Genomic DNA, 27,678 nt, shown 5'->3' with positions numbered 1-27,678 from the left:
GTGGCTGAAATGTTTTTTTCTTCCTCTTGTCTGTCTTGTTAATCAACTTGTGACTGCTCAGATTTATCTCATGACCCTTTTGTGCGCCCCTGACCTTTATGTTGGAGACCTATAGCCTTGTAAAAACCTGTAGCCTCTATACCACAAGCGTGATTCACAGTGCTGCCTGTGTCATGTGGGGACATTTGGTCACGCTTATGTTTTTTGACCCACTTTACTCCAACAAACTAGGCTGTTGCGTGTCTTGAGCCACGGTTCCCCTTTTGGATCCGACCTTGCTTGTGATGCACTGACACACGCCGGCCGAGCATGCTGGGATACGTGCTTGTGTCCTGTTTTATGATTGGGTCACAGCACTGATCTCATGTTTAGTGATTGGATCAGTGTTGATATCCCATCACTGCTGAAAACAACTCTCTTTAAGGGGGGGGGTTGCATTGACACAGTGGGAACACTGGGGCCCCTGTGATAATTGTGGGTGGCTTTGCACAATGAGTGCCATCCAGTGTTTGTCAGTCCACCAGTAAAGCATCTGGCTCCAAGGTGGCTCGAATCTGAAATCTGGAAAAACATGTAATAATTGTCTCCCTTATCATAAACTCTCTTGTGTTTTCATATGTCCACTCAGTTCACGAAAGCATCAAATGTCATCAGATATCATTTGCAAACAAACCTGTTTGTATTGACTGCAGAGGAGCCAAAGCAGTGACTGATTTATAGCAAGAAATGAAAGTGACAAAGTGCAGAAAAGAACCAAATCCTGCACAGAGGCACAAAGTTTACTTCAGGTGTTATCTCTGGCTTATATTTGCTCTGCATGACAAGCAAAGTGCCTCACTTGTCCATATTCATGTATTCAGTTTTAGTATTAGGGTTTTTTTTTTATTAGGTATCCAAGTTCGTATCACAGTGGTGATTAAGTGGGGAAAGTGGGTTTAATGATTAATTTGACCGTTAATCTGCTACCGTTAAGACTTTGGGTATATGAGCTGTTGAGATACGCGGTGCCAAATTACGCACAACAACCAGCAGTCATATCATAACCTTCAGCTTGTCTTTAACTTCGACTTCATGAGATTTCAGCGCATAAAACAGAGTGTGAGCTGCTGCTGCTGCCGCTGGGGAAGGACCGCTTTTTTTTTTCTCTATCTTGATCTGAACTACTAACCAAGTCTTACAGAGATCAAAATTCAATCTAGTTCTAAGAAAAAAAAAAAAAAGAGAAATGACGTTATTTGAATATGTGCCCAAAATCCTTAATGAATAACTTAGGACGAGTAGGAGGCAAATGCTGCCCCAGCTGTTTCCTGTTGAAAATGTCTGTGTAATGTGTGTGTAATGTGTAAATGTGAGGGATTTTCTCTCTAAATCCGTCTCCTGTTCGCTAAATCTCACTTCTCCAAAACGAGCCTGCGCAATGGAACAAAGTCGGAATATTGAGATGTGACATTGCCCGCATCTCATCCTCTTTCTCCCGTTTTTTAATGACTTCAAACAAGTTCATTTTCGCCGGGTTTTGTCTTGCGGAGACCCGTGGGGATGTCTAGCGCTCTTTCCTTTCAGTGGCATTTATGTGATGTCTTCAAGGTAACTTACCTGATTTCCTTTGACACTATAGATTATCACCTTGGTTTTTCACTTGCTCTTTATTCGCACAGAGCATCCTTAACTTAAACTGGAGCAATAAAAGGGGATATTCAACGTTTATTTATATTTTACTGCTTTTAAATGCATGATAAATGTGAATTTATTCAATTTTTATCCTTGTCATTCTCTTACAGAGCATTTATCCTGCATGTCTTGGTGATTTTCTCCACAGATAATGTCCACTTCTGCTTTAACTGACTTTTCTCTTTTTTGGGAATCTTGACATGAATCGTGCATGACTTTCACTGGTCGGATGAATGGGTTCATCCTCAGCGCCTCTGTGCGTCCTGCGCTCTTTTTCACCAGAAAGCCCTAATACAGCTCTGCAACTTTCAAAGCAATTACTGCTGAGTCTGCATTATTAAGTGCTAAATATCTAACCTGAGGCTGCAGGGTTAAGAGAGGAGATCTTAACATGAAATGCTTACGGGCGCAGCGGTTGGGGTTGTAATGTAGATGGGTAATGCCCTGTGTTTATTCTCTTTATTATGTATATTTGGCCCACTCAGCTTCCTCTGCTGGGTTTGGCGGGAGAGCCGTTTTCCATCTCACATTTTGGATCGGAAAGATCCCCGGTGCTTTTTGCATCTTTTATTCTGCTTTTTCAATCTTGAAGCACTTTTGCCTCAGTTCTGTGCGTAATAATGCACTGACAGCTGCTTTATGGCACAGGGGACATGCTGAAGGTTTATTGCCAAGTGGCCATTGATGATAGATTTGTGAAGTGGGTGATTTCATCTATTAATATGTTTTTATTGACTTATTATGACACATACAGGGGCTGAGTAGCTGGATGATAAGCAGGAAAAGTGTGTTTTCAATTTGGACGCGCTCGGCTCCGTTGCGCACAGGCGCCCCGGAGCATCAGAGCTTGTCAGCCTCCTGTTTGACTGTTTGACTCTGGCACCAAGTGGAAGTCTGGATTTAATACATTTTCCTCTACATCTCCAAAACCCTGTAAAGTTACCATCTGTGGCCACGGCCACTTGTATTTCTTGTTTAGCAGAGGGGAAAGCCTGGAAGTTGGAGCCTTAAGCTCACTGGTCCGGGAAAATGTTCAGTATTGCCACAGTTGAGATGCCCTTGAGCAAGGCACTGAGCCAACATCTGTGCCAGCTGGTTTGCTCAATGGCTGACTATGTAATAAGAGAGCATTTATTTTAAAAGTGTGACTTTCCTCGGTTAAGTTATTGATTTAATGAAACTCTGTCTCTGATGATGCTCTGTGTTTTACGGCAGTGATAATATTAAAGCTCTCCCTCTCTCCCTATGCACAGAGTGCGATGTGCTGTATCTCCTGTAGCCACACCCTCTCACTACTGCTGTGCGTCCTCACCCTGACTCCGACGGCAACAGGGGCGGGGCCAGAGACCCTGTGCGGGGCGGAGCTGGTCGACACGCTGCAGTTTGTGTGTGGAGAGAGAGGCTTTTATTTCAGTAAGTGCACCTTTTTATTTATTCATAAAGGTTGGCTGTATCTGTCCCAGAGCTCTCCACCTCCAGCGGGCTCATAAATAAAAAAGCAGCCAGTTTGACATCTTGTCTTGACTTTCCCTGCATTAATGTTCTCTTTCTTCCTTCATTCATTCCTCTTCCACTGCTACATCTTCTCTTGTGGAAGTTCACATTCATCCCTGCACATTTGTTTTAATGCTTGACTCTCATTGATGGACTGAAGCCCAGGTTCTGAACAAGCAAACCTTAATGAAATATGGAATAATGATAAGTAACTACATTTTTGTAGTTAGTTATCGTTTGTGGCAAATCACAGTTTTGCCCATGGGGAAAAGGCTTTAAGTGGAATTTGGCTGACTATCTCTAAGAAAGAGGAGGGGTAGAAACTAAATGTTAGAGAGAAGTTTTTTCTTTTTTCCACCAGAGAAGGGAAAGCTACCCAAAGAAAACCCTCCACCAAGAATCCAGGATTTAAATCTCCGATTTTCCATTAAGGGTACAACCCAGGCCAAAACAGCACAGGATATATGGAGCTACCGAGGTTAGGTGCAATGTTCCACCGACTGCCACTGTTTCTCAGAACATGTATCCTGATCTGTCTGTCAGAGACGAGCAGAGCGGCTGTACATTAGCAGCACGCTGTAAGCAATTGCTGTTAATTTACAGCCAGTTTTCAACACTAATATACTGTATTGATGTAATACGGTTTTGTATTGTGGTTAGCAATGCATTGTGGGCTGCCCCATATGAAACAACAGCACAGAGGCCCTAAACAGTATGCTAATGTTTTAAATTACAGTAGGCCTACACTACAGTATTTTTGCACAGAGAATATTGGAGCTTGATAAGAAGTTTGATAATAAATTGGCATAGTCTTTTAATACTAAAATTACTGTTTTGTCAAAGTTCGTTTTCCAGTAGAAAAAAAAGTCGGAAATAATTTGCCATTAGGAACTCGTGAGGGGATTTTCTCAGAAACGGTCATTTGAAAAGCAGTTTTTCCAGAGGAGGACGCACTTCGGAGGACATGTGCTCCACATCAACAAGACGTCCTGCTTCATCTGCATTGATCGGGGTTGTGCATCTACAAATTAGACGGTAATTAAAAACAATCTTATTTTCCTTGTTAGTATCTTATTCATGAAGGTAGCATTACCAAAAATAATGTTTGAAATCAAACTCAGCAAGCTGTCTAGCTAGTGAGTGTGTGATTTTAAAATGTCACTTATCAGTGAGGCTGAGATGTGAATAGCTCAAACATTTATATTTATATGCATTTTAGATTCATTGTGTTTTACCAAATTCTCACCATTTTGGATTATCTGTGAATTTTCTTAAAGCTGGAGTGCGGGACTTTTACATATAAATGAGCATCCATTACATTCAAGCCCAAACAAGTTCACACAATGCTGATTAAGCCTATCACCGCCAGATAAATCTTTCTGTATTTCGCAGTATACCAGAGTTTTTAATGTGGTGTCTGTGGTGACATTCCCGCCCTGGCACACCGGTAGTGATTCATTTTACGTCAACCAGCAACGTTTGGTTTGCCAGAGCTTAAGGGCGCTCATAGAGCATATGCACCAGAGACTTCCGCCAGACTTCTGGTTTAGCCCCTCTGCTAACTTGCGGGATAAAATTTATCCACCGTTTTACAGCCGCAACAGTAGCGACAGGGACCGGCTCACACATGTGCTCATAGAACTGGAGTTACATCCAGGTAATTATGATTTATCCTCACTGCCAGAAGGAGACAAAAGTTCCGCACTGCAGGTTTAAGATTGGTAGCGGTTGTTGCTAGCTAGCTAGCTGTTAGCCTTTTGCCCCTTGTTAATAGCTGCAAATGCCATGAAAAAACACTAAACAAACTTGAAGGTTGGAATGGTGATGGGATAATTTCAAGCAGAAAGGTGGTTTATCGTGGTTTACATACAATTAAAACATTGATTTCTGTCACTCTTGATTTCATAGCCAACCAAGGTTAACATTGCGACGTGGTTTAAGACCAGAAATTTCAGCACAATTGATACAGATGGTACAGAAAAGCAGTCAGTAATTATACTGGGCTTCTTGTTGACATATTTTAGCCTTATTACCATCAATGCATAGTATGTTTCATTATGCATTTGGTTAATGTCAACACTAATTTTGAATGTTGATGAAATGGAATTGACTATCTGGAGTAAAAATCTGGCAATTGTGTAGGCCACTTTATTTTTTCCCGCATTGGCAGCAAAAATGTTCCCCTGTCAGGTCTGTGGTCATAACTGTGCCACGATATTGGCTTATGTAAGGCACATGAGAATTCATAAAAATACACCTAATTTAACTTTTAAGTGTGTTTTGCCAGATTGCAGTCGGACTTTTCAAAACTTTTCAACTTTTAAGTGTCACACTTACAGACATAAAGACAAATGTGTGGTCAGGCCTAGGTTGTCTGGTGTAGTTGAACTAACATGTCAAGTTGACTTCTGCAGTGCAATGTGTGAGAACTTGAAGGCCTTTTACTCTCATTTGAAAATACACATCAGAGAGGGGAAAACAGCTTGTCCTTATAGACAGTGTGACAAGAGCTTTGCAGTTTTATCCACATTCACGTCACACATGAGTAGGAAAAATAAAAATGGTGCCGAGGAAAATCTGGTTGATTCAGTTTTGAATCCTGGGATCTCCCATGAGAGTGAAAAAGAGCAGTCTGATATGCAGATTGAGCCTCCCAGTGACGCAGGTGATGAGCAATCAGAGCTTTATGCAGAAAATGCTGATGAATCCCAGTTCTTGAAAAATATAGCCCTGTTTTATTTGAAATTGCAAGCAAAGTTGTTGCTTCTGTCCTCTGTCATTCAGACAATTATTGAAGATTTCCAGGAAATACATGATATAAGCCAGTCACATTTGCTTTTCAAACTGAGAGAGGAGCTGGTTATACTGGGGGTTCTGGTAGGGTTGGGAACAGAAAACCAGCTCCAAATTAGAGCCAAATCCAAAATGCCAAGAAGCAGGTACCCGTTAAAAAAAGTTGAATTTCAGTTCTGCTTATCGGTTCCTAAAATACCAATACCCCTTTATTATTGCAAACAAAGGCTACATATCTGCAAGGTCCTGTCTACATGATGCATCAACGTGTCAATTTGTTTAAATAAGATGCATGGCTAACGTCACAGCAGTAGTGAAAGATGGAGTGTGTTTAGCGCTCAAAAGTGTGGCCTCACTTTATGAAAGAAAACGACAAGGCAACACATGTGGGAAGCTAATTACCTATAAATGAGGTTGCACATCAAATTTGACCAAACATTTAAGGCAGCACGGCATTGATCTAAAAGAATGTTCAGTGTTTGATGTCTTGCAGGTCTTAGTCTGAGTGTGTCATCAGCCAGCATTAGCAACTCGCTAGCACCTTCAGTAGAGCCAGGCATACCAAGCTGTGACACACCGTTCTCTTTGGCAATACAGGGAAATATTACCAAAGAGAAAACTGAGGAGTGTCACAGAGCGGTAACAAGATTAGTGGTTACCTTCTGTTTTTATGTATTGACTTTGTTTATTTGGTTGCAGCTAGGTGTTGTGCACTGAATGCACTTTAGTTCTAGCATTTCTAACACTGCTTTAGCATTTAATTATTTCGCTGCTTTTAGTATTTCATGTGGAAATACTAAGCAACCACTAGCTATGTATTTTGTGCTTTTCGTGTCTCATTGCAAGGATATACTAGCAAGGAAAAACTAGCACAATGTAACAAAAATTTAACAGAGCAAAAAGAAGCAGATCAGAAAACAAGGAGGCTTCATATTAAAATATGAGCAAATATACTTATCAAACAGAGGGAATATAATAGAAAATAAAAGCATCTTTCTAATATAAGCCTGCTTCCAATAAAGGTGAAGGACAGTCTTCATCTAGTGGAGGTGTTAAATGTAACTCTGTGTTTAATGCTTTCATATACTTCCATTTATGTCAGCCAGGGTTTCCTCGATGTCTTGGCCATGATCTTTTTGAAGGTATTGTATCCTCTGATCTGATATTGCACATTAACCATCTTGTTATAGTGGATAAGCCTGAGTTGGCTCAGCAAATAAATCACTTCAAGTATCTTAGTAAGAATGCTAACGACAAACCTTGTTAGGATAATCCAGAGGGTGGAAAATTTAGGGGACGTGCTGTGCAAAATTAGTGTTTACTCAGAATGTTGCCTGTCTTGATTGGAGACAAAATAGAAAATCCAGGTGACGACGAAATATGGCAGTTTGTTTTACAACTTAGAGAAGTCGTGGACCTCATTTGTGCACCAGCCATTTCAACCGGCCAAATAGCCTATCTAAGTGTTCTGATCGATGAATAATTTGCATTGCTGAAAGCGAGCCTTTCCTGACCACACACTGTACCCAAACATCATTATTTCAGTCATTATCCAGAGCTCATTCTCTAGTCTGGACCACTTATTCATCTATGGACATTAAGTTTTGAGAGCAAACACACATATTTTAAGCAGTGTTTGAGAAAATTGCATTAAGAATCAATGTGCTACTCTTGCAGAGAGACATCAGCTTCTACTGGCCTTTCGGATTGCTGGCAACTTCCCTCCAGCTGTTTTAGTGGAAAAGTCTCAAGTCTCAAGCGACTACAATGATGACGTCAGAGAGGCAGTTGCACAACATAATTTTGAGGCTGTAAACACTCTGATAGCCCATGAAGTGACTGTGAAGGGTAGAAAAAATTCAAAAAGAACATTGTGATCATTGAGATCGATGATGATGATAAGGGACTTGTAGTAAGAAGAAACAAAGTGGTTCTTGTTCATAAGGCAGTATATTTTATTACTGAAAAATATCATGCCATGCGTCATCCTGACATGGGTGTCCATAGCCTTTCACTGATGAAGAGAAGCTACTGTTGTGTTAATCAGGAGAATCTGCTAGATTATTATCCCTTGCCACACCAATGATAATTCTTCACCATTCTCTCTCTTTATTTCAGAATAATGGCTAACTTGAGTGAAGAAATCAAGGAGATCATCTGCAAGACCTTGCCAAATCTCTCTGAAGAGACCCAGTGGCAAGTAATTTCTAAACTTCAGAGCTCTGCTTTGGAGTCAAAAGAAGATTCAAAATATGCACAGCAGGAAGACAATGCTGATCTGTTACCTGTCGTTAAGCTCCGAAAACTCCTGGATGCATTTAAATTACGTAATTTATGGTTAATTCAGTGTGGCATTTAAGTAGGGATGCACCAGTCACACTATATAGCTTATTAGCAATGTACCCTAAATCTTTCTTTATGTTGGATCTGCAAGCCAACCTTTTCACCACTGAGTAGTGCTTTGTCAGTCTCTGAGTCTCCATGTCCGTCATCAGGCACTCCGCCTCATTCTAGCCCATCACAGCTGTCAGCCATTGCATTATTGTCAAGCCAGGCAGGAAACAGCTCAAATACTGAAAACATGGCCAGAAACATTCCAGGTCCCTAAGTTGGGAACAAATGCCAGAAGAGATACGTTCTGCAATTGTAGTCGGCAAGAGACCTAAACCAGTGGAGTGACGCCAGATGGTATGAGTACTCGTAGATGAAATGGGGAGGTATGAGGCTAACCTCACTTGCTCACAGTGCCCCACTGTGATTAGAAATATCATCAGGCAGTATCCAAAGAGGTTTGCTGATATGACAGTAGACAGGTCACTTTTGGGTGGAGGTTATACAGTACATCACTTTTGATTCACGAGAAAAACCACATAGAGAATGTGAACAGTGAAGGAAGCTATGCACGCCACCGAGCTTCTAGATCCATTTCTACATACAAGATGGGGCCATCCAACACTTATGGATGTACAAGATTTCAGCCAGAGCTCCCTCAAGAAGAAGCTAATGAGACTGTGGAGCAGAAGCACCGAAGACTGGAGGAGATTTACCGACAGGAGGGTGCACGTGGAGCTGAAAGAGCAGAGGTCAAAAATCTAAAGGAGCTCACATTCTGTCTACAATATCGTCATATAAATGCACTTCTGCCTCCTGACATTGAAGATATGAGAAGCAAATGGCCTTTTCTTTTCACTCAAAGATGCTTATATGCTCATTTTGAGTTGCTCACAGACATCAATGTGCTTCGTAGCTTGGAACTCAGTGTGGAGGAATGTGGGAGAGCCATCACAGAAGACGCCAGGGGAAAACCTACCAACAAAGATGTCAAGGATGTCCTCTGTGAGAGTGAAGTTAATGAGATGGAACATCGAATTGTTCAGCTGCTCATGGCACACACTTTGGACAGAGCTTAACAGAGCTGGTCCCTCTTACAGATGTAAGCTTATATTCTCTTTCTTGCCTTGTGTTTTAAATTTTGAATGCCATAACTATTTATTCACATATCATACCTATTATTTGCTGCTTGATGCTCTTGTCCGACCTCTCTATATATTGAAAATATTTTCTTTGTTGAATTACACAAGTGTATTACTATGCAGTGGAGCCAATTCTCATATCACCATGCCCGTAAGCTTGAAGAGAGGCTTAAATAATACAGTAATACACTGCCAATTTTCAACAAACAAAATAAACAAAATAGTTCCAAGATATAGAGAGGTCTGATAGGAAAATCAAGCAGCAGAATTACACAAAATACCTCATGATATCAGCACCAGTTAGTAACTCATATCACCTTATGTTAGGAAACCCAAACTATCCTTTTAAGACCACAAAGTGTTCCTAATAGTTTTCCATTCAGTCTCTGATCTTAGACTGTTTTGATTTCAGGCGCTTCATTGGTATCCAGAGAGAGGAACAAAGGCCATCTTGGGCAAGGTTGTCTCCAAGAGGACGGGTGTGATCGTCCAGAAGAAGTCTGCCACAGTCAATAAACACGTCTCCACACTACTGAAGAACCTCACTGACCTTGAATGGGACTTCATATAGGTCAGTGAGCTCTCTCTCGTCTCCCTCTCTCTCTCACTCCATGTGTTGCTCTGACAGAATGACGTTGCCACATTAAGCCACAAGAGGGTTGGTTATAATCAGCTTTATAAGCATTGATTCGGCATTTTTATTGTACATTCCCAATTCTTTAGTTATTTATGTTTGTTGCTGTTTTACAGGGGTAACACTGGAATAAACCTAGAGAGAGGAACAATGACCAGCAAGGTGATGGTCATCTTTACCTAAACAAAGAACATTCCTCTTATGCATGCACCTACATCACATGACTCTTTTAAGAAGTAAAACATGAGCCTACCAATGTTTTTTTCCTAAATGTTGATATTGATGCATATTTTCAAAATGTTCTTAATAGTACAGTTTGTTTTCCAAATGTTGCTAATGATGCATATTTTCAAAATGTTCTTACTGATGTATGTTTTCAGACAGCAGAGAGTACATTGCAGTAAATTTAGATATTGTAGATATTTTGTTATTTTTTATTGTTGGTGTTTTACATTAGCAGTATTTATGGTGACACTGCCCTTATAAATAAAAGTTTCTTTAATTCATATCTTTTCTAAGTTGTTAATTGCTTATTTTGCATAATTTTCATAAAAATGCATATTTTTAAGCAGATGTCTGTAGCCCACAGAACAATGAAGATTGATATTTTAGATATTCTGAAGTGGTAAACTGAGTTATTGTATTAAGATTATGCCTGTAAAACAATGAGAATTTAAAATAACCCCCAAACCAGAATGTTACTGTAAATTCAAATAATCACAGAAATATACTGCATTTAATTTTTACTGTAATACACTGTAAAATCATTTAACAGTATGAATACTGCAGAATTACGGTATATTGGTGGCATCTCTGCTACCTGTATTTTACTGTAAATATCAGTTTTTTGGGTGTCATAATAACATGCTAATAACTTGAAAATAGACCATATTATTCATATCCACTGGTGGAACCTTAAAACTCATTTCTAATCATACTACTGGATAACCATTACTATTTAGAAAGTATTGACCATTTTTGCATTTGTTCAAGTTACAATCACACTTGGAAATACTTTTCCAAAGAAATTGTCATGGTAATTTTATTATCTTGGCCAAATCCAGTTGAGTCAGCTGTGACTGTTTAACTGCTCTTGATGTACTATGAAAAGTGAAGATTCTTGGCAATCTTCATCTGATTAACTTCACAGCCCAATTCTTTTGTGAACGGCCTTCATCAGGACCACCTGCCTTGTTGTTTCAGACAACATTATGTTCCAGCAACAAAAGGTCGCTGCACAGGTTTCTGAGAATTTTAACCGCCTTCCTGTATGTCACAAACTAGTCTTTAATACTTGTGAAAAGCTCAAGTGACTATTTTTGCATGGAGTGAGGTTTTTTTCAGCCTCAACCAAATCAATGCTCTGTCGTGCTTGTAGAAATTTCTGCTGTTGACGATACCTGTGGTTATGGTGTCTTCTACGGCCTTCAGCACCTAGTAACTGTGCTAGCAAAAGAGCTGAAGATCCATCCATTTATTGCCACTTATCCTGGTCTGGGTTGCAGTGGCAGCAGACTAAGCAAGATAGCCTATATGTCCTTCTCCCCAGGCATGTTCTCCAGCTATTCCTGGTGGATCCCAAGGTATTCCCAGGCCAGATGGGATCATAATCCCTCCAGCATGTTCTGGGTCTACCCCAAAATTGTGCTCTTAAGGTGCATTAGATATGACGATGGCTCCACTTTGCCTTTGTGGAAGTTGTATAGACAGGGAAGCACCCACAGCCCTGACCAGCAGACCTTTCAACTCCATTGACTGCATGCTCTCTTATTGTCCATGCACAGCCCAGTGTGCCCAATAATTAAGTTCATATTGGATGATTCTGAAGCACACAATCTACGCCCAGTATTGACAGTCACGACCAATGCAGGAAGTAGTGTCCTATATGTAGCAAGGTGGAAAGTAAGGGGGTGATAACAGAGTTTATGTCCTGTCACACACCAGTATTTAACCTAACCCCTAACCTTTACCTTAACCTTGACCAAGTGTTTAATTTGTTTAACCTGGACCGTATCTTAACCATACTGTTATTGTCATGCATGCTGGGGTTTTCTGCAGAATCATCTAATTTCAACACTCTGTCTGGCAGTAGGGCCACCATGCACCTTGCTGCTGCTCCCCACCATCCAACTGTCTCATTCTTCCACCTCTGCAAGCACCTCTTCCAAGACCAGTCAACATCATTCTTTGTATCGGGCCCTTTGTACGGAGTTTGCCAGAGAGTTGTTGGAGAACCACCAAGCTGCTGCAAAGCTGCGAGTCTTGTTCATCCAGATGCTGCTGGCAACACCCGCATGCTGTGAAGTGGTCATGACAGCCAGCTCGATTGCCAGTTTTCTGCCAGTTAGACTTTTTGGTCTTTGGATTCCTTCTGCTGCAGCACTTCTCCTGTATAAATGACCATGTTCTCTTCATTCAGGCTCAGTGGAAGATTATGGATTACATGATCAAAGATTACATTTTAGTTAATGCAGGCCTTAAATTTCTCTTGTAAACTGCAATAATCAAACACCAACAAGACATTGGCATCCTCTTTATAGATGGTGATAGCTGTACAAATTTTTGGTCAGTTGTTTGATTCTAATTCAAACTCAATGCTAGATCCCAACAATAATGTTTCATATCTCAGTTTGAACGTTTGCAAATTTGTCCCAAGAAGTGGCTGCAGATGTAGCTGAAAGTTGATGAAATGTTTAAGATTTTGACAAGGTATGAGGGTGTCCAGAGATTGGATGATGTGAGAGTATGATGAAGTATTGGCTACTGATAGCAGAGTTTTACTACAGCTTTATAAATGTTTCTCAAGGGCTATAGAAGTATAGCACAACTGTCCATATTCATGTCATGAGAAAGGTTTGAATGGAGGCCAATGTAACTCATGAATCCTCATGCAGGATACACTTCTTAAACAGGAACAGACCTTTTTGTGGTACAGGGAATGTATTTGTCTTTCCCGCATTACCTTACACTGAGCAGTCACTGAACTGCACAGCGTCCATCTATCAATACCACATTTTCCTGTGTTGAAAAAGAGGTGTATTTCACGAACACTCCATCCTTTTTCTGAAGAGACGATGAGGTTTGAGCAGCAGGGTGCTGTGCCTCGGAAAATATGCTTCTCCCTGTCTTCCTCGGTTTCTCTCGCTCTCTCATATTCTCGCTGTCATTCTTTTTCCCTCTCCTCTCGTTCGTTGCCACATGTACCAGTGGCTGTTTGCGTGAAATATCTGGAGAATCCATTTGGGTTCTGTCGTCTATAGGACCCGGCAGCGTAATAGTTTGGCTAAAGGAGGCATGCTCCCTTCCCTGAACTCTTCCCCTCCAATCTGGCTGTGTTGAACTTGGCAGCCCCAAGATTGATAATGTGTCCAGAGACAGTGTTGCAACGACAGTGGGCTTTCTGCGGTGAGAGGGCTTTTGCCAATCCACCTTACGCATGACACCGGTTAAGTAGCCTAAACTTGCATTTCGAGACTATAGATTTCCTACCCTGACAGAAATGCTAAATACTAGTTGGTGGAAATTCTTTTTTTTTTAGGTAATGAAACAAACTGCGGTCTCAGAAACAGAAAAAAAATCCACAACTGTAGTCAGTTTTTCCAATTAGCCTGACCTAGAAATCCTCAGTTGTCTTTGCAATGCTTTAGCAGGCAGGAACGTGGGGTGATTTGACTGGGATGTTCATTCCATGAATCAGATGTTATGGGAGTTTTTTTGGCTAAAGTGTAAGTGCTAAGTAGCTCCCTGTCCTTAGTCACTTTTAGTTCATGCTGAAATGTTCACATTTGTTCTAGAGTGAGTGTGAGATCTTTAATCTTACTGTTTATTTCTGGCTAATGAATGATGCACACACTCTCAGGAATTACGACAAGAGGGAATAATCCATCATTTCTTGCCAAGAGCTAACTGCTGGTACATGAAGTTCTAATAAAAACAGAGCAGCCAAATGTGAAATGTGGTATTTTTTTAAGGTGTTGTTTTGGCTTGTACTAATGGCATGTGAATTGAGGAAGGTGGAAATTGTTTTTAGCAGCCATTGATGAGACTTCCTCTTCAGTGTTTGTCCCTGTCAATTTTATTCAAAGCTACTGGAGCTGTGGAGAGAGGTAGAATGTGTAAACAGGACGTCACATGCATGCACGCACACATGCACACACTCACACACACACACATAGCTCGGCCTTGTCCCTCAGCAGCAGGGGATTATGTGGATTACAGGATGATCAGGACACCCCCCTCCTCCTCCCTCCCTAGTTTTACAGTGGACACACAGCGAAAGCCACTGAGATCTGAAGAAAGACCCCCTGTGTCCTCTCCATCACTGTGAAAAGGTGTCGTTTTCCCATTAAGACCTGAACTAAAAATCTCCGACCCCTCTGTGAATAACTGCTCAGTGGAACAAAGAGGCATCTCATGAAAAGGACAGACAGACATCCTCCAGATTTAGATCTGTACATTAGGTGAGGTTGAGACATGAGGGATTTGAGGGCACTCTAGGACTAAAAAGTACTTTACCCTTTGAAACTCTTTATCTGTTTAATCCAATCACATAATTTAGGAACGCTACAAAGAAAAAACAGGATATATCTAGTTGCATTAGTGCAGAGATCACCAAGATTTATAGTTGATATCATGGACCTTTCTGGTGCGTTATTTCTTTTTAGGTTGCCTCACACATAATCTCTTATTTCACTTACCAGTTGTAAAGGAACCAAGAAAATGCAGCACACTGTTCATGATGTGTACTTACTTTATCAACTTTAGACCTTCAATTTTACCTTTATTAGGTAAAGTTCTGGACTAAGACTTTGTTAATAAAGAGACAGAGTCAAGTTTTTGATCTTATGCACCTGCCAAATAGGACTTTATAGCATGTAGATGGAGCTTTGTTGAAACTGTTAACCGTTGCATTCCAGTTGTACACAAGAAAAGGATGAACTATATACAGTATATACAGTACCAGTCAAACGTTTGGCTTTCTCATTCAAGGGAATTGGAAAATGTGTCCAAACTTTTGAATGATACTGTGTATAGTCGCTAAAATTTTGTTGCAATCAAAAAAACAGATACGGTGACAAGGGACAACCCTGACACCCCTTGATTTTAACACCCATTTTTCATAGTCTTACTTAAGGATTTATTATGTGTCTTCACCTAATTTATTAAAGAACCACCTGTGTTTTGTACATTTGTAAACCCTCTCCTATCTCATAGTTTCAAAACCGGCCTGGGATATGTTCGATCTCCAAAAGATGTCTTATACTATCAACAAAAAAAATCTGTCCTTGATAGATATCAATAATGCTGTGAAGAATACTTTTAATGCTAGTGCCAATGCATTTAGATAAGATTCCAGTGTCACAGCACAGTAATATAAGGAACACTTCACTCATGCCATAAACTCTTTGTGGTACCAGTGATAAAGAGGTAGTTTCCAGTACTTTAGCAGCTCTTATAGTCCCTGCCCAGCCGTAAACTGCCTGACACTTCGCAGGAAGAGCAGTGCACCGGCTCCAAGAATCCACTGGTTTTTATTGACCATGACCAAGCTATAAAACTCAGATGCTTTCTGTGCCACTCTGGAATGGGGTAATCCAGCCATCTCTCCCCAGTGCTGCTCCTTAGAGGAACGAACACTATGTGTGCTGTGCCTGTCAAAGACCAAACCAAAAGATGTTAGATGGAGCAGTGCAGTGGCATCAGATGAAACACTGTGCAAAGACTAAAATCTGACACGTTGAAGAGAGTTAGTGCTTCTGCATAGTTTCATGTGAAGAGGGATGCTTACTGATTGACATCTAATGTAAATCATTTATATGAATACTTCACTACAAAGGAATACTCTTTTTTAGTATCAAACCTTCTTATGAAATATGGTCCTGAAATGTCATAACCTGTTCATTCGTGGAGGATGAGCTTGAATCCATGGCAGTTAAAATGGATTCCAACGGTGAAAACATGTCAGAGTATATCAAAATGTCTCCTCAAACGACTCCTGCAGCATAAGGCAATGTCTGGACAGACTACAGCCACGTAGCCCCCCTCATGCATTTCAATGAGACCCTGTGTTGGCACAGCAGGGGTCCCAAAGCAGAGAGCTCCCGCAAAAAACAACAACATCCGGCAAGGTGCTGCATTGCCCAGTAAAATACAGTACATATGCGGGAACGCTGTTACATTTACAGTGTTTCACTACATATCACAACCTCTTGACTTTGTACTACATTGTACATTGTAAATATCTCAAAAAGCTTTAATGCAAAGTCAAGAGGTTGTGATATATCTCACATGTGCAGAGCAGTGGCATCATCTAGTCTTTGGAGCCATTTCTAAACAAGCTATTGTGACCCAGTGCAACAGTGTGTCTCATTAATGTGTTTTTAATAACAATGGAGGAATAAGATATATCACACACACAAAGATTCATGGACGAAAGTGGATTCCTTGATTTGGTTACCAGCAAGAAGATTAAAGGATATGGCTGGCGATTTTCTATATTTTTCTTATTGTCAATAGCCAAACCAGCAATGAACTGATTCTTCTTCCATTTATTATGTCCAATATCAATTAAATATTTGCAACTAAGTAGTTGGTACTTAACAACTGAATATTGAACCATGGTTGACTAACGTTAGTATAACTGCAACAAAGACATAGTGATCTGCACAGTGCAAACAATGCTAACACCGCAGTCTCTCCAGCCTTCCTCCACTCATGCTCAGTGAGTTATGTAGTTGCTCAACCAACAAAATCATTGTGAATGGCTGCTCCACCTGAATGTGCATCACAATGATTTGTTGTTGCACACTTTCGGTTCAAACAGATGTTAACTGGTGCATTCACATCTGTGAAAAGTGCCATCTTAACCTTGTTAGCCTCTGTGCCTCTGAACTGAAAAGACTGCTGTTCCTTTGCTTAAAATTCACAAATTTTACATTGGAGGAAGCGAAGATGAAAAAATATCGTGAGAAAAGGCATGTGTGGCGTGATATCGTGAGATCTGTGTCAGATCAGGCGCTCACTGCGTGAGAGTTGGCAGCCCTGGTTTAACAACAGTCACAGAAAACATCTCTTTGTTTATGAGGGATTACAGCAGTTATCCATGGAATTGAAGCATTTAAAACCTTCCAAGGCTTTTAGACGTGATTATTACATGCATGTTTTTCCCCAACCTGCCCGAGCTGATTATCCTACATGTTACAACCGGTGCCAGCTGATTTTTCTCTCCCTTCCAGCTGTTTGTGCAGCAGGGTTGCAAGCTATTTTCAGAATAATAACGGATGTTAATTTGTAAGGCTTTATTGGGAGGGATTGGAAAACAGTCCAGACAACGAGACACGGCCCCATATTTGGCTTTCAGCAGCCATTATATAATCGCTAGCCAGGACTCAATGTCATATTTCTCTCTTTCTAAATTTCTTGACATCAGGTGTTAATATAACAGCCAGTACTGGTCCCACTGCTAGACACCACAGGGGAGAAATTGCTGATTTTGTTTGTTCAGATGAAAAGAATGCATTACAAAAACACAGTGGAATACCCGGTTATAAGAGGTAAATAAATTAGCATTTGGGATGAATAAAGATACATATTTCAAAAGCTAAACTAAGATCTTTTTTGTCATCTCCATGTTTCGTTCAACACTTGAGTTTGGAAGTTTGAGATCTGGGTAAATCCGGTTCCTCTGTTCCCTAAATAATGCAGGTGCACAGTGTATTTTTAGCATCATTCTACCTTATGTGCAACATGAAAGCCTCCCTATCGTCCCCCCTTTTCCTCCCACTCATTCACACCTCCATTAGCGTCCACCCTGCTTTGTGGTCTGGGGGTCTAAGGAGAAAGATGCTTCTGTTTCTGAATGAAAGCTGCTCTCTGTCCAAAACAACATTGTCAGGACAAGGTAGACACAGAGCCGAAGTTAATGTACTTTGTCAGCACTGGCAGGCCTCTGAGCCAAGAGCTATTAACTCTGAGAGGGAAAGGCATTTCCTCCTTGTAAATGCCATATTAAATTATTATTATTTCATTTGGTAACAGGGAAAAGCCCATCAGGGCTATATTACTCAAGGTGAGCAGGGAATTGTAAATGGAGAGTCAGAGATTTTCTAAAGGCCACCAAAAGAGGGTGGGTTTTGGGGGGTAAGGGAGTTGAAAAAGGAAGTGAGTATTGACGTCATGGTAACTTGATGTGGTCACTGAGTCAAAAAGATGTATATCACACCTTCAGATAGACTTTTATCCATTTAACTGAGACGAATACATGAGCATTTTCACTTCCTCTGTTTACGTTTCGTAGGCATGGAACGTGCATCGTGCCTCCATCTTCAGCATCCGTGTTGTCTGACTGGTGCTCAGGCTTCTGCCAAATGAAAATGTGAATGAACAGTGGGGTATAGCCAATGGGGGTGCAGCCTTAAAGCCTCCTTGGCTTTTTCTGCAGGTTGATCAGGCCCAGGGGGCTTGTGGTTTAGCCTCGCTGGATGGGCCTCTGTGTAAAAGATACCTGGACCAAAATGGCTGAGTGTGATATTCTCAACGTTTGGGTGACTGCGACACCCCTTTTTTTCTTTATGGGAGAAACAACTGCCATAAAGGGTCGACAGTGTGCAATGTGATACGCTGTAAATTTTGAACGGAAGAAATCCATGTAATTAGGGCTGTTCATTTATCAGAGGAATCAGACCCATGATCTGGCCATTATCATTACGTTATTAGGTGTAGTGTCTGGGCCATTAGCCACAGTTTTTTTGATTAATTCCCGAAATGGTAAAGCCTCGGAGAGAAAAATAATCTTGTTGATAGAAGTTGAGATGTCCCACCACTCAAAGTTACTGTTGCTATGCCTGTCAAATTTTCCTTTTTTGCACAACATACTTATGTAGTTTAACTGCTGCAAATATTTGATACTCGAAATTCTAGTTATTCTCAAAAGAAAGGGTCCTTCAATCAGTAGGTTTGTAAATTCTGAAATGGGAATTGCTGCTTGCAGATTTTATCAGCTTTAACTAACAAGCTAATGTTAGCTTCAGGTTGAAAACGCCCTCTGCGGCTGATTTCTTTAAAACAAGAACCCTGTAAAGGGGTCTTAAATATGCACTTGAGAGCTACATATGTGATGAAGGACTGAGGCTAAAGTAGTGGTTGTAATCTAAGATAAGACTATTTAATTCAAACATAACCCTGTTCAGCTGCTTAGTTTAAGCAGAGGTTAGATTTAGGTTTGTATTTATATTGTATAATTATTTGTATTTTCAAACACTACATTTCACTTTTAATGTTAGAGATTAGGATGAAGACTAACTAATGTATTGGGAAAATGTAATTCTATCTTGGATAACAAGTTTGGCTGTCACTGGAGTGTAAAAGTAACCAACAGCACAAGAGCTGCTAGCCTAAATTCTCATAGTAGCATCCAGGACCGCCAGCCACATAGTGGGGAAATACTACACAGTGTTGGTGCTAGTCATGAACAGGGTTTCTTTTGACCTGTAACCCCACAAACTAATGTAGTATGAAATGCCTGTGGCCTTCAAAGTAGCGCTGAGTTACTACTGTAAAGAGCTATTTAGCTGAACATTGCTGCTTGCATAAATCAAACAAATCAAATTCCTTGATTTCCACTTTTGCTCTTGTATTTCTGGTTTTTGAAGAGGGTATAAAAGAAGCCAACATCTAAACTCTTTGTGTACGCTGTATTGCTGTTACTACAGCCTCATGCTCAATGCTTTAATATGTGGAGGAAGGCCTGCCTCACCTTAGTCATGGTTGCTAAACTATAACTCAATAATCCCTGTTCGGGGAAGAGGGTTTAGCCAACGGTCAATTTGTAGAATCTGGCCAGTTCTTTAATGCTGTTTGTTTGATTAACTCCTCCTGCTGTTCTTCTCCAACAGGTAAACCAACAGGCTATGGCCCTAACGCACGGCGGTCACGTGGCATTGTGGATGAGTGCTGCTTCCAAAGCTGTGAGCTGCGGCGCCTGGAGATGTACTGTGCACCTGCCAAGACTAGCAAGGCAGCTCGCTCTGTGCGTGCACAGCGGCACACAGACATGCCGAGAGCACCTAAGGTTAGTACAGCAGGACAAAAAGCGGACAAGGGCACAGAGCGTAGGACAGCACAGCAGCCAGACAAGACAAAAAACAAGAAGGTGAGCACAACACCAAACAGATGCACTTGAAAAAAAATCAGGAAATGTTGACAAAATAAGAGGATGGGATTGATGTTTTGGTCGCATATGTCAGAGCATGCACATGTAATAACTTGAGTATGTCAAAGAAATAGTTAGACATTTTGGGAAATACGTTTATTTGCTTTCCTTTCTAGATGAGAAGTTAAGTACCTCTATGAAATGTGTCTGTTCAATATGACGCTACAGCACTCAGGTAGACTGGAAACAACTAACCTGGCTGTGTCCAAAGTGGCAAAATCCACCTGTCAGTACCTTTACAGCTCACTAATTATCTTGTTTGTTTACCTGTTTACCTGTCATCACCAAGAGGTTGCCAGGCAACCAGAAGCAACTCCAGGAAGTCACTGTGCCCAACCAAAAAATAGTAGTCTCCCACATAACCCTGCATAAGCCCACATCTGGTCGTTTTTACACTTTGGTTTTTGTACAGATTAAACAAACAAGATATAATGTGCTAATTAGTGAATGAGCATATTCCCAAAATGTCAAACTATTTGTTTAAGGAGTCTATATGTTCAATAGCATGCAGTTTACTGTATATCAAGAGAAATTAATCCATCCAACTTAAGTGGCTTAATTTTCCTCCCACAGAGACCTTCATCTGGACATAGTCATTCAGCCTTCAAGGTATGCCTGCAAACGAACACTTCTCATCTCATTGTGTTTTTATTGTATTATTATTATGTAATTTAAACTTCTACCAACCACACTGTTTCCACTTTGGTGTTCTTTAAAGTTTCAAAAGCAGAACAAACTTCATGTTGAAACAAGAGAGATTCGTTGAAACATTCTTAGTCGTCAGTTCTGAAATCCTCATCTCTTGGCCAACAAAAGAAAGCCTGATGTCTAAATGCAGAGTCTGTTTCATCCTCGAGTTGCCAACCTGCGGGAGAGTGTGATCCTTTTAAGATTGAACCATGTGCTTTTTATCCTTCTCTCAAAAAAGAAAACCATTAGCAAGAGAAGGAACTAAGTGGTTTTTGTGGTAGACCCAGTGGCACTCCCACTCCCCAGGCAGAATCTCCACTCTGCTACTGTACATTATGTGCTGAAATTCTGGCATCTCACCATAACAGGGTGACGCATGCAAGATCCAGATTTGATCAGGCACGCATATCACGTTTAGTGTATTATCGTGTCAGTGTCTTGCACATCACTCATCTGTTCATTTGTGCACTGTGGCACACTGTAAATGCTGCTATTCCTGCTCAGAGTGACACTTTCTAAAGTTTTTCTCTTCAATGTTCGAATAGAAATTTGTATTCTCCTCACTTTTTGTCTCAGGAAATATAAATATAATAATGATAATGATACAGCAACTATTGTGCATAATTTTAAAAGCATTTTTGCACATATTTTGTGGAAATAGCATCGATGCTTCATGCCTGTAGGTGGGCGGTTTGCTTGGTAAAAGTTGACTGACATTTGAGATTAGGAGTTGCTAGGAAACATGCATTAACTTCTCTGGTGCGCTACCGACTGGAGCTCGTTGTAGCCCTTCGAACGTTGATACAAGAGGTTTATTCCCCTTTTTCAATAAGCACACACAACGTTTGTCAGGTACTGTTAGCTATTTAAAATCTGTCCCGTTATAACATTGAATATTTGGAAGAAACCCATCGTGCTGTTAAGTTTGTATTTTACTTGGAAAGTGGAAGCTAGTTGGCATAGCTTGCTGATTCCTACTAGATGTTACTTTTTGTTCATGTTATTTCAACACCCGCTGAGTCATTGGCAGCTCCTGCACACTCAATGTTCCCACATTATACAAAGGATTGGCTTTTACGGGTCCAGATATGGTGACTGCAAATGACCAGACTGTCAAAACTCACAGCAACATGTAGTGTTGTAGCCACAGCACTCCTTACATTATTCAGTGATTCAAATCATGACACAGATTAGCGTAGGGAGTGCTCGAGTCACAGATGGGACTAATCAACGTCAATCCCCAGCCGGGGACCGGCAAGTTGGAATTGACGTGATATAACAAACTATTTTTAGTGCACATATATTGCACCAATAAAATTACAGTACCAACATCGTCAGTCAGAACCAAAAGTTTATGACCATTGGACACTAAAGTGGAGGACGTTGTTGCAGCAAAAACATATATTAGCTTGTATGTTTTTATTTATTTCACCATCCAAAGAACAGCTGTGTTTTTTGGGGTGAATCTATCCCAAAACTTGCTCTTTTTTTATCCTGTATCTATCTCTAATATATGTCTAAATTTCTCTTTCGTTACAGGAAGTGCATCAGAAAAACTCAAGTCGAGGCAGCGCGGGGGGCAGAAATTACAGAATGTAGGGAAGGAGCGAATGGACAAATACCCACCGACATGGGAAGAGAGAAGGGAGTGGCCTTACCTGGTACCCCTGTGGAATGGTTCACTGTAAAACAAAACAAAGAGGATGCTAACAATGGTCCGAAAAGCTCTTCAAAATGATTGAAACCTGAGAGCTAAGTGGTGTTTAAGGGTTTGATGGGGGATCTTGTGATTATTTTATACACTGCACCATTCCATATCGGGAGGAATTCTTTGTTAATGCAATGTAACAGACTAGTTTAGCTGCTGAGACACGAACAAGAGCTTATTATACCTCCATGTGTGAGCTGCAGCATCCCCTGGCTCCAGGAGAGGTGGGAACGGATCTGGGCTTCAGCCATACCGAAAGCTGCAGGCTGTGTATGAGAATCAGTGGTCCATCCTGTCTCCTGAACTTTGTGGAGGTAAATCCTTTTACTCTGAGAGAGTGGATTCATTTACTCCTTTGGTAAGACAGGATACTTTGTCACCGGTCACATATAACAGTTACAATCCCAGTTAAAATCTGATTATTTTACCTTCAGAGTTTGTTTTTGCAAAAACTACAGCTGTTTTTATGCACCATGCATTACTGAGGATACGTTTAAAAAAGTAAAAACAAGGTTTGATTTAAAGACAAAGACCAGGTGGTTCATCATCAGACATTAACACAGTTGTTGTAGTTATTTTACCTTGAGCCCACGTCAAATCCTACTTCTCAGTATCTCAAACCAAGTCAGGGCTCTTCTGTCTAATTGGAGTCCCTAGAAGGTTTGCCAAAATCCCTCCTAAGCCTCAGGAAGTGTTGAGAACCTGAGGTCCGAAGTCTACAATCCAAACACATCTATAACAACAGATCAAGCACCATTAGAGGAGATTTGCAGGAAGATGGAAAATACAGTACTAGAAAAATAAGACTGAAGAATAAATTAACCTGAAGTAAAACTGAGTGAAAGTTTTTTGGCCAGTTAGTGGTGCTTGTTTGGTTGTCAGAAATGGGTCATTCGGTGGATTCAAAGTGCATTTGGCATAAGTCAGTGGAATAAGTCAAATAGCAACAATGAGGCAAAAGGTTTGTTGTCTGCATCCTTTTCACATGTCACCACTGTGGCCAAATTTGATTTTTGTCAACAATCCAGCCACTGGTGATCAACATTTGAGTCTGAGTGGAGGCCTGTGTTCAAGGTTAAGCGCAAGTCATAAAAGTTTAGTCACAGCAAGTCAATGGGCGCTCTAAAAAAAACAATCAACCATAGTAAGATCTTTTTTTTTATTGCGGTTATTCTGAGTTAAAATGTCATTAATTACTAAAGCACTAAAGCAAAAGACAGAGGGGCTCTAACAATAGCCACATGGGGAAGTTTAATGATTGATCGATCTTGGCCTGCAATATGTTGTTAGTTAATGGGGAGTCCGAGAATTTGGCAACTTCAGTTATCACATAGACCTGACATCTTGGCTCCACAGCATCCGTGGAAAAGTCCACCGGATAAACACGTAGATTAAACGATTTGGTAAATATTGCAAACCAAAGTGACAAGTACTCCCGAGATGTGAGTTAGGCACACATTTTAACAGTACACAAATACAGACACAGACACGCAGACACACATACAAAGCACCCACAGTGTAAATGAGAGTTGTGTAACTGAGCAAGGGTCAAGCACAGACACACAAAACACACACACACACACACACACACACACACACACACACACAAGCTCCATGAAAAGCCAGTTCTGAGAAGTCCTTGCATGAGGACTGACTGTTTATTCAAGCCTCCATGCGGATTTACTGTCATTTTATCACACAAACCGCCCAAGACATCTCATCTCTGGCTCTGCCTCCTCTGCCTGTGTATAATCAAACAGTACTCCCATTTATGTTAACCTATGCATTACTATCATTCATTGTACATGATGGTTTCATATAACAAAACTCTATTAAGAATCCTATCCACTGTATAATGGTGCTATTTTGTAGTTTGTTACTTGCAAGAGATGGCTAAGACAGACAGATGGCAGGGCTTACATTGGAGGTCTTCCCTTTTGCACAGCCTTGTGGCCACCATTTTAATAGTGTTTTTATTTGTAAGCTGTTTCAATAAGGTAGTAGTGTAAGCGAGTAAATGTATCTGTGTGAAATTGTGAATGCATGGAGAAAAAAAAAAGAAAAAGAAAATACCATGTTGTGGTCCCAAGAAGGCAAAATGCTATTTTTTCTACTGTTTTTAAATTATTTTCTCAATATAGATCCCTTATGCCAAATAACTTGACAAAAGTACTGTGAACTGTGATTCTTCCAATTGTATTGAGATTGTTAAAAGTCATTGTGTGCTTTTGTCTGTCCTGAGATGTGTGTGTACATGCACCTCATTGGAAGCCAAGGTATTGACTATTAAAAAACACTTAAAGCGAGACTGCATAACTTTTCCAGCCACTGTGGCCACAAGTGGTAATTACAGGACAATCGTGGCACATTGACTTTGCCTTCATTTCCCAAGATTCTCTCGAGTCAGTCGCTTTAAAGACATCATTATGTTTATCTGTTTCACGCTAAAATGTAGTGTAACAGGAGCACAAGTAGAGAGAAGCCATAAAATTAGCAAATTTACTCAATATCTAGCTTAAAGGAATAAAAGTCTGACATTTTGGAGAACACAATTCCTCGCTTTCTTGCTGAGAGTTTGATGAGAAGATCAATACCACTCTCACATCTGTCAGCTGAAGCCAGCAGGCAGTTAGCTTAGCTTAGCACAAAGACTGGAAACAGAGCAAAACATGTAGTTTTTACACTGGTTTCCCCCTGCTTCCAGTCTTTATGCTAAGCTAAGCTAAGCAGCTGCTGGCTGTAACCTTATATTTATCAGACAGGTGACAGTGGTATGGATCTTCTCATCTTATATATTTCCCAAAATGATGAACTGTTGCTTTAAGTTTGCTAACATTAGCCTGCATAAACTACTGGTGATACCAGACCAAATAAGGCTGTAGCGACAAAACCATTGAGTGTATTGAAGTGAGCAAGGGTGCGTTTATCGCTTATGAATTCAACTATTCGTTTGTAACAGGAAGGATTGTGTTATTTGTAATTATAAAAAGTTACGTAGTCTCGCTTTAAGAATAAGCTAGGATTTTAATTTATTTCGTCCAAAACATTTGTTAGCAGCTCTCTGAATTAAGTCTTTTCACCAAGTAATTTAAAAGTGTGTTTTTATCTTGAATGATCAAAATTTTCCAAATGGGAATTTGCGTTTGTGCTTTGGTGTCTGTTCCTTACAAATTCTCTTTATCAGTCGACCTGGCGGCGGAAGTGAACAAAGAGCTAACATCTCTGGTCCTTCCAGTTCTTCAGATATACAGTACAAACCAAAGACTTTTTGATGAGAACAAAGCCTCACTCAGCATTGTTATGTCATGAACTAAACCTATGACCAGATCATTAAAGACTCATGCCATCCCTGTCTGAACTGCACTGCAGCTACAATACGCCCTTCACACACTGTCTCCGGTACCTGAAATACAGCTTGTGTAATGGATAGTTAAGTGAGCCAGACAAAAGTCCCTTAGTGTATCTGGTAAATTTGGAGCAGCAATGAAGAAACCTACGACAACCAACCTGAAATCATCGTTCAAACATTTCTGTTTGTCACTAACGTGAAATAAAACATAAAAAAATGTGGGAGTTTGTGAGACATTCATGACTCTGTGAGGTGTTTAATAAGGAAATGTAATTTGCGTAAGCTCACTGTCCAATAAACTGTTTGATTACAGCGCTGTTATTTATGGTGCTCGATTGCCTTCTGTAGAAAAAAAAATACTGACAAATTGTTCACCATTCCTGCTGAATAAACCACTTGTCAACATCACAGAAATGGCTGGAGAGTTCTTTCATGCGGTGTGCACATACACTTGTAAACCCTCTGGGGAAACATCATCCTGTAAAGACATTACTCTCCCTATTACGCAAGATCACACTAGTAAACTCTATAAGGCTTTTATGAGGAACCCTGTGGATTCAGACACATAAACAGCAGATAATTACAAAGTAGAGGTTTTCTCTCTCTTAAGCATGTGCAAATCTTTTAAGGCATTTCGGCTATAGATGAAGCCGTAACTCAAGCTGAGGCTTTGTGCACCATGCAGGATGAAACTGAGTGTACTGTGAGTGTGCTGAATGACAAAGTGATACTTCCTACGAGGCGGCAGGGTCTGCCAAAGCAAACAGAGCGGGGCGTGGTGCTCCCTGAGGCCAGAGCTGCGTGTTCAGCTCTTTGGAGGATGCTCGCAGTGACAGCGCCGAGCTCTCACTCACTGTCAGCACTTTTTAAAACGGATGTATATAGGGCAACAATCAAACCCTGATGAATTGGCGGGTGCTCTGGCCGGCGCTCAGCAGATGGCAGAGATCAAAATGTGTAGCAGCAGGGAGGTTGGCAAGGTCTCGATCATCCCGGCCATCCTGGATGTTATTTCATCCCTCTCAATGACTAATACAGAATCAATTATCTCACCCTAATGGTCCAATTGCAGTCTGCAAGCTTGCAAGATTTAGAGTTCAAATAAATCAGAGAGAAATTGTGTGCAGAGAGGCTTGGGCAGTGGCAGGTAACCAAGCCATAACAAATAAGCCAAGATACGGATATACAGTATCATCCTGTTGTAATTACTACAAAATGCAAAGCTCAGGATATCTTAAAAACGCTCTGTTTATCCTCTAACGTGCTAATTTTGGATTTCATGGTGAGTAAGAGAGTGGAACACAAAGATGTTTGAATAACCTCAAGAACCAGGATGGTTCTGGAAAGAACTCAATCTGTTCCCATTGATCTGCGTGTACTCAGGATTCAGTGCATCTAAGGACACACATTTTGGACTAAGCCCTGAAATACAATCTCTCCACACTCTTCAACTCCTCATCTTAAGCACACAATTGTCTTTTGAATGACCTTGTGGTCTGTTTTACTACTCTCACCAATTTTACTACTTATTCTACTGCTTGTTTTACAGGAAAAGTGGTTGTAAGGCTTCATCAGTCTTCAACCATTCATTTTTTTCCCCCAATAGGACACACAGGATTTCACTTTGCTGTGTTTAACCTTTGTCTCTAATCCCGA

The 27,678-nt window shown here is 40.6% G+C and overlaps 1 protein-coding gene and 1 long non-coding RNA gene across 3 annotated transcripts; both read left to right on the top strand.

Annotated features, from left to right (window-relative positions):
- The first annotated feature begins 869 nt into the window (after positions 1–869).
- On the top strand, positions 870–26,428 carry igf1 (insulin-like growth factor 1). The gene is made up of 5 exons (XM_044343628.1): positions 870–1,587; positions 2,925–3,084; positions 19,959–20,215; positions 20,849–20,884; positions 22,505–26,428. Exons 1-5 carry the CDS (start codon positions 1,540–1,542, stop codon positions 22,562–22,564), a joined length of 561 nt encoding a protein of 186 aa, XP_044199563.1. The 5' UTR covers positions 870–1,539; the 3' UTR covers positions 22,565–26,428.
- LOC122975280 lies at positions 3,516–10,522 on the top strand. Of its 2 annotated transcripts, none has more exons than XR_006400610.1 (4): positions 3,516–4,200; positions 8,077–9,391; positions 9,844–10,002; positions 10,182–10,522. It is a non-coding gene; the product is annotated as an uncharacterized LOC122975280 (long non-coding RNA). The 2 variants fall into 2 exon arrangements; XR_006400609.1 differs by lacking the exon at positions 3,516–4,200 and adding an exon at positions 4,528–4,822.
- Positions 26,429–27,678: the final 1,250 nt, after the last annotated feature.

This window comes from Thunnus albacares, chromosome 23 (assembly GCF_914725855.1).
Source record: "Thunnus albacares chromosome 23, fThuAlb1.1, whole genome shotgun sequence".
NCBI classification, from domain to species: domain Eukaryota; kingdom Metazoa; phylum Chordata; class Actinopteri; order Scombriformes; family Scombridae; genus Thunnus; species Thunnus albacares.
The sequence above is the reverse complement of the archived record's forward strand: the minus strand, read 5'-3'. Positions and strand labels throughout refer to the sequence as shown.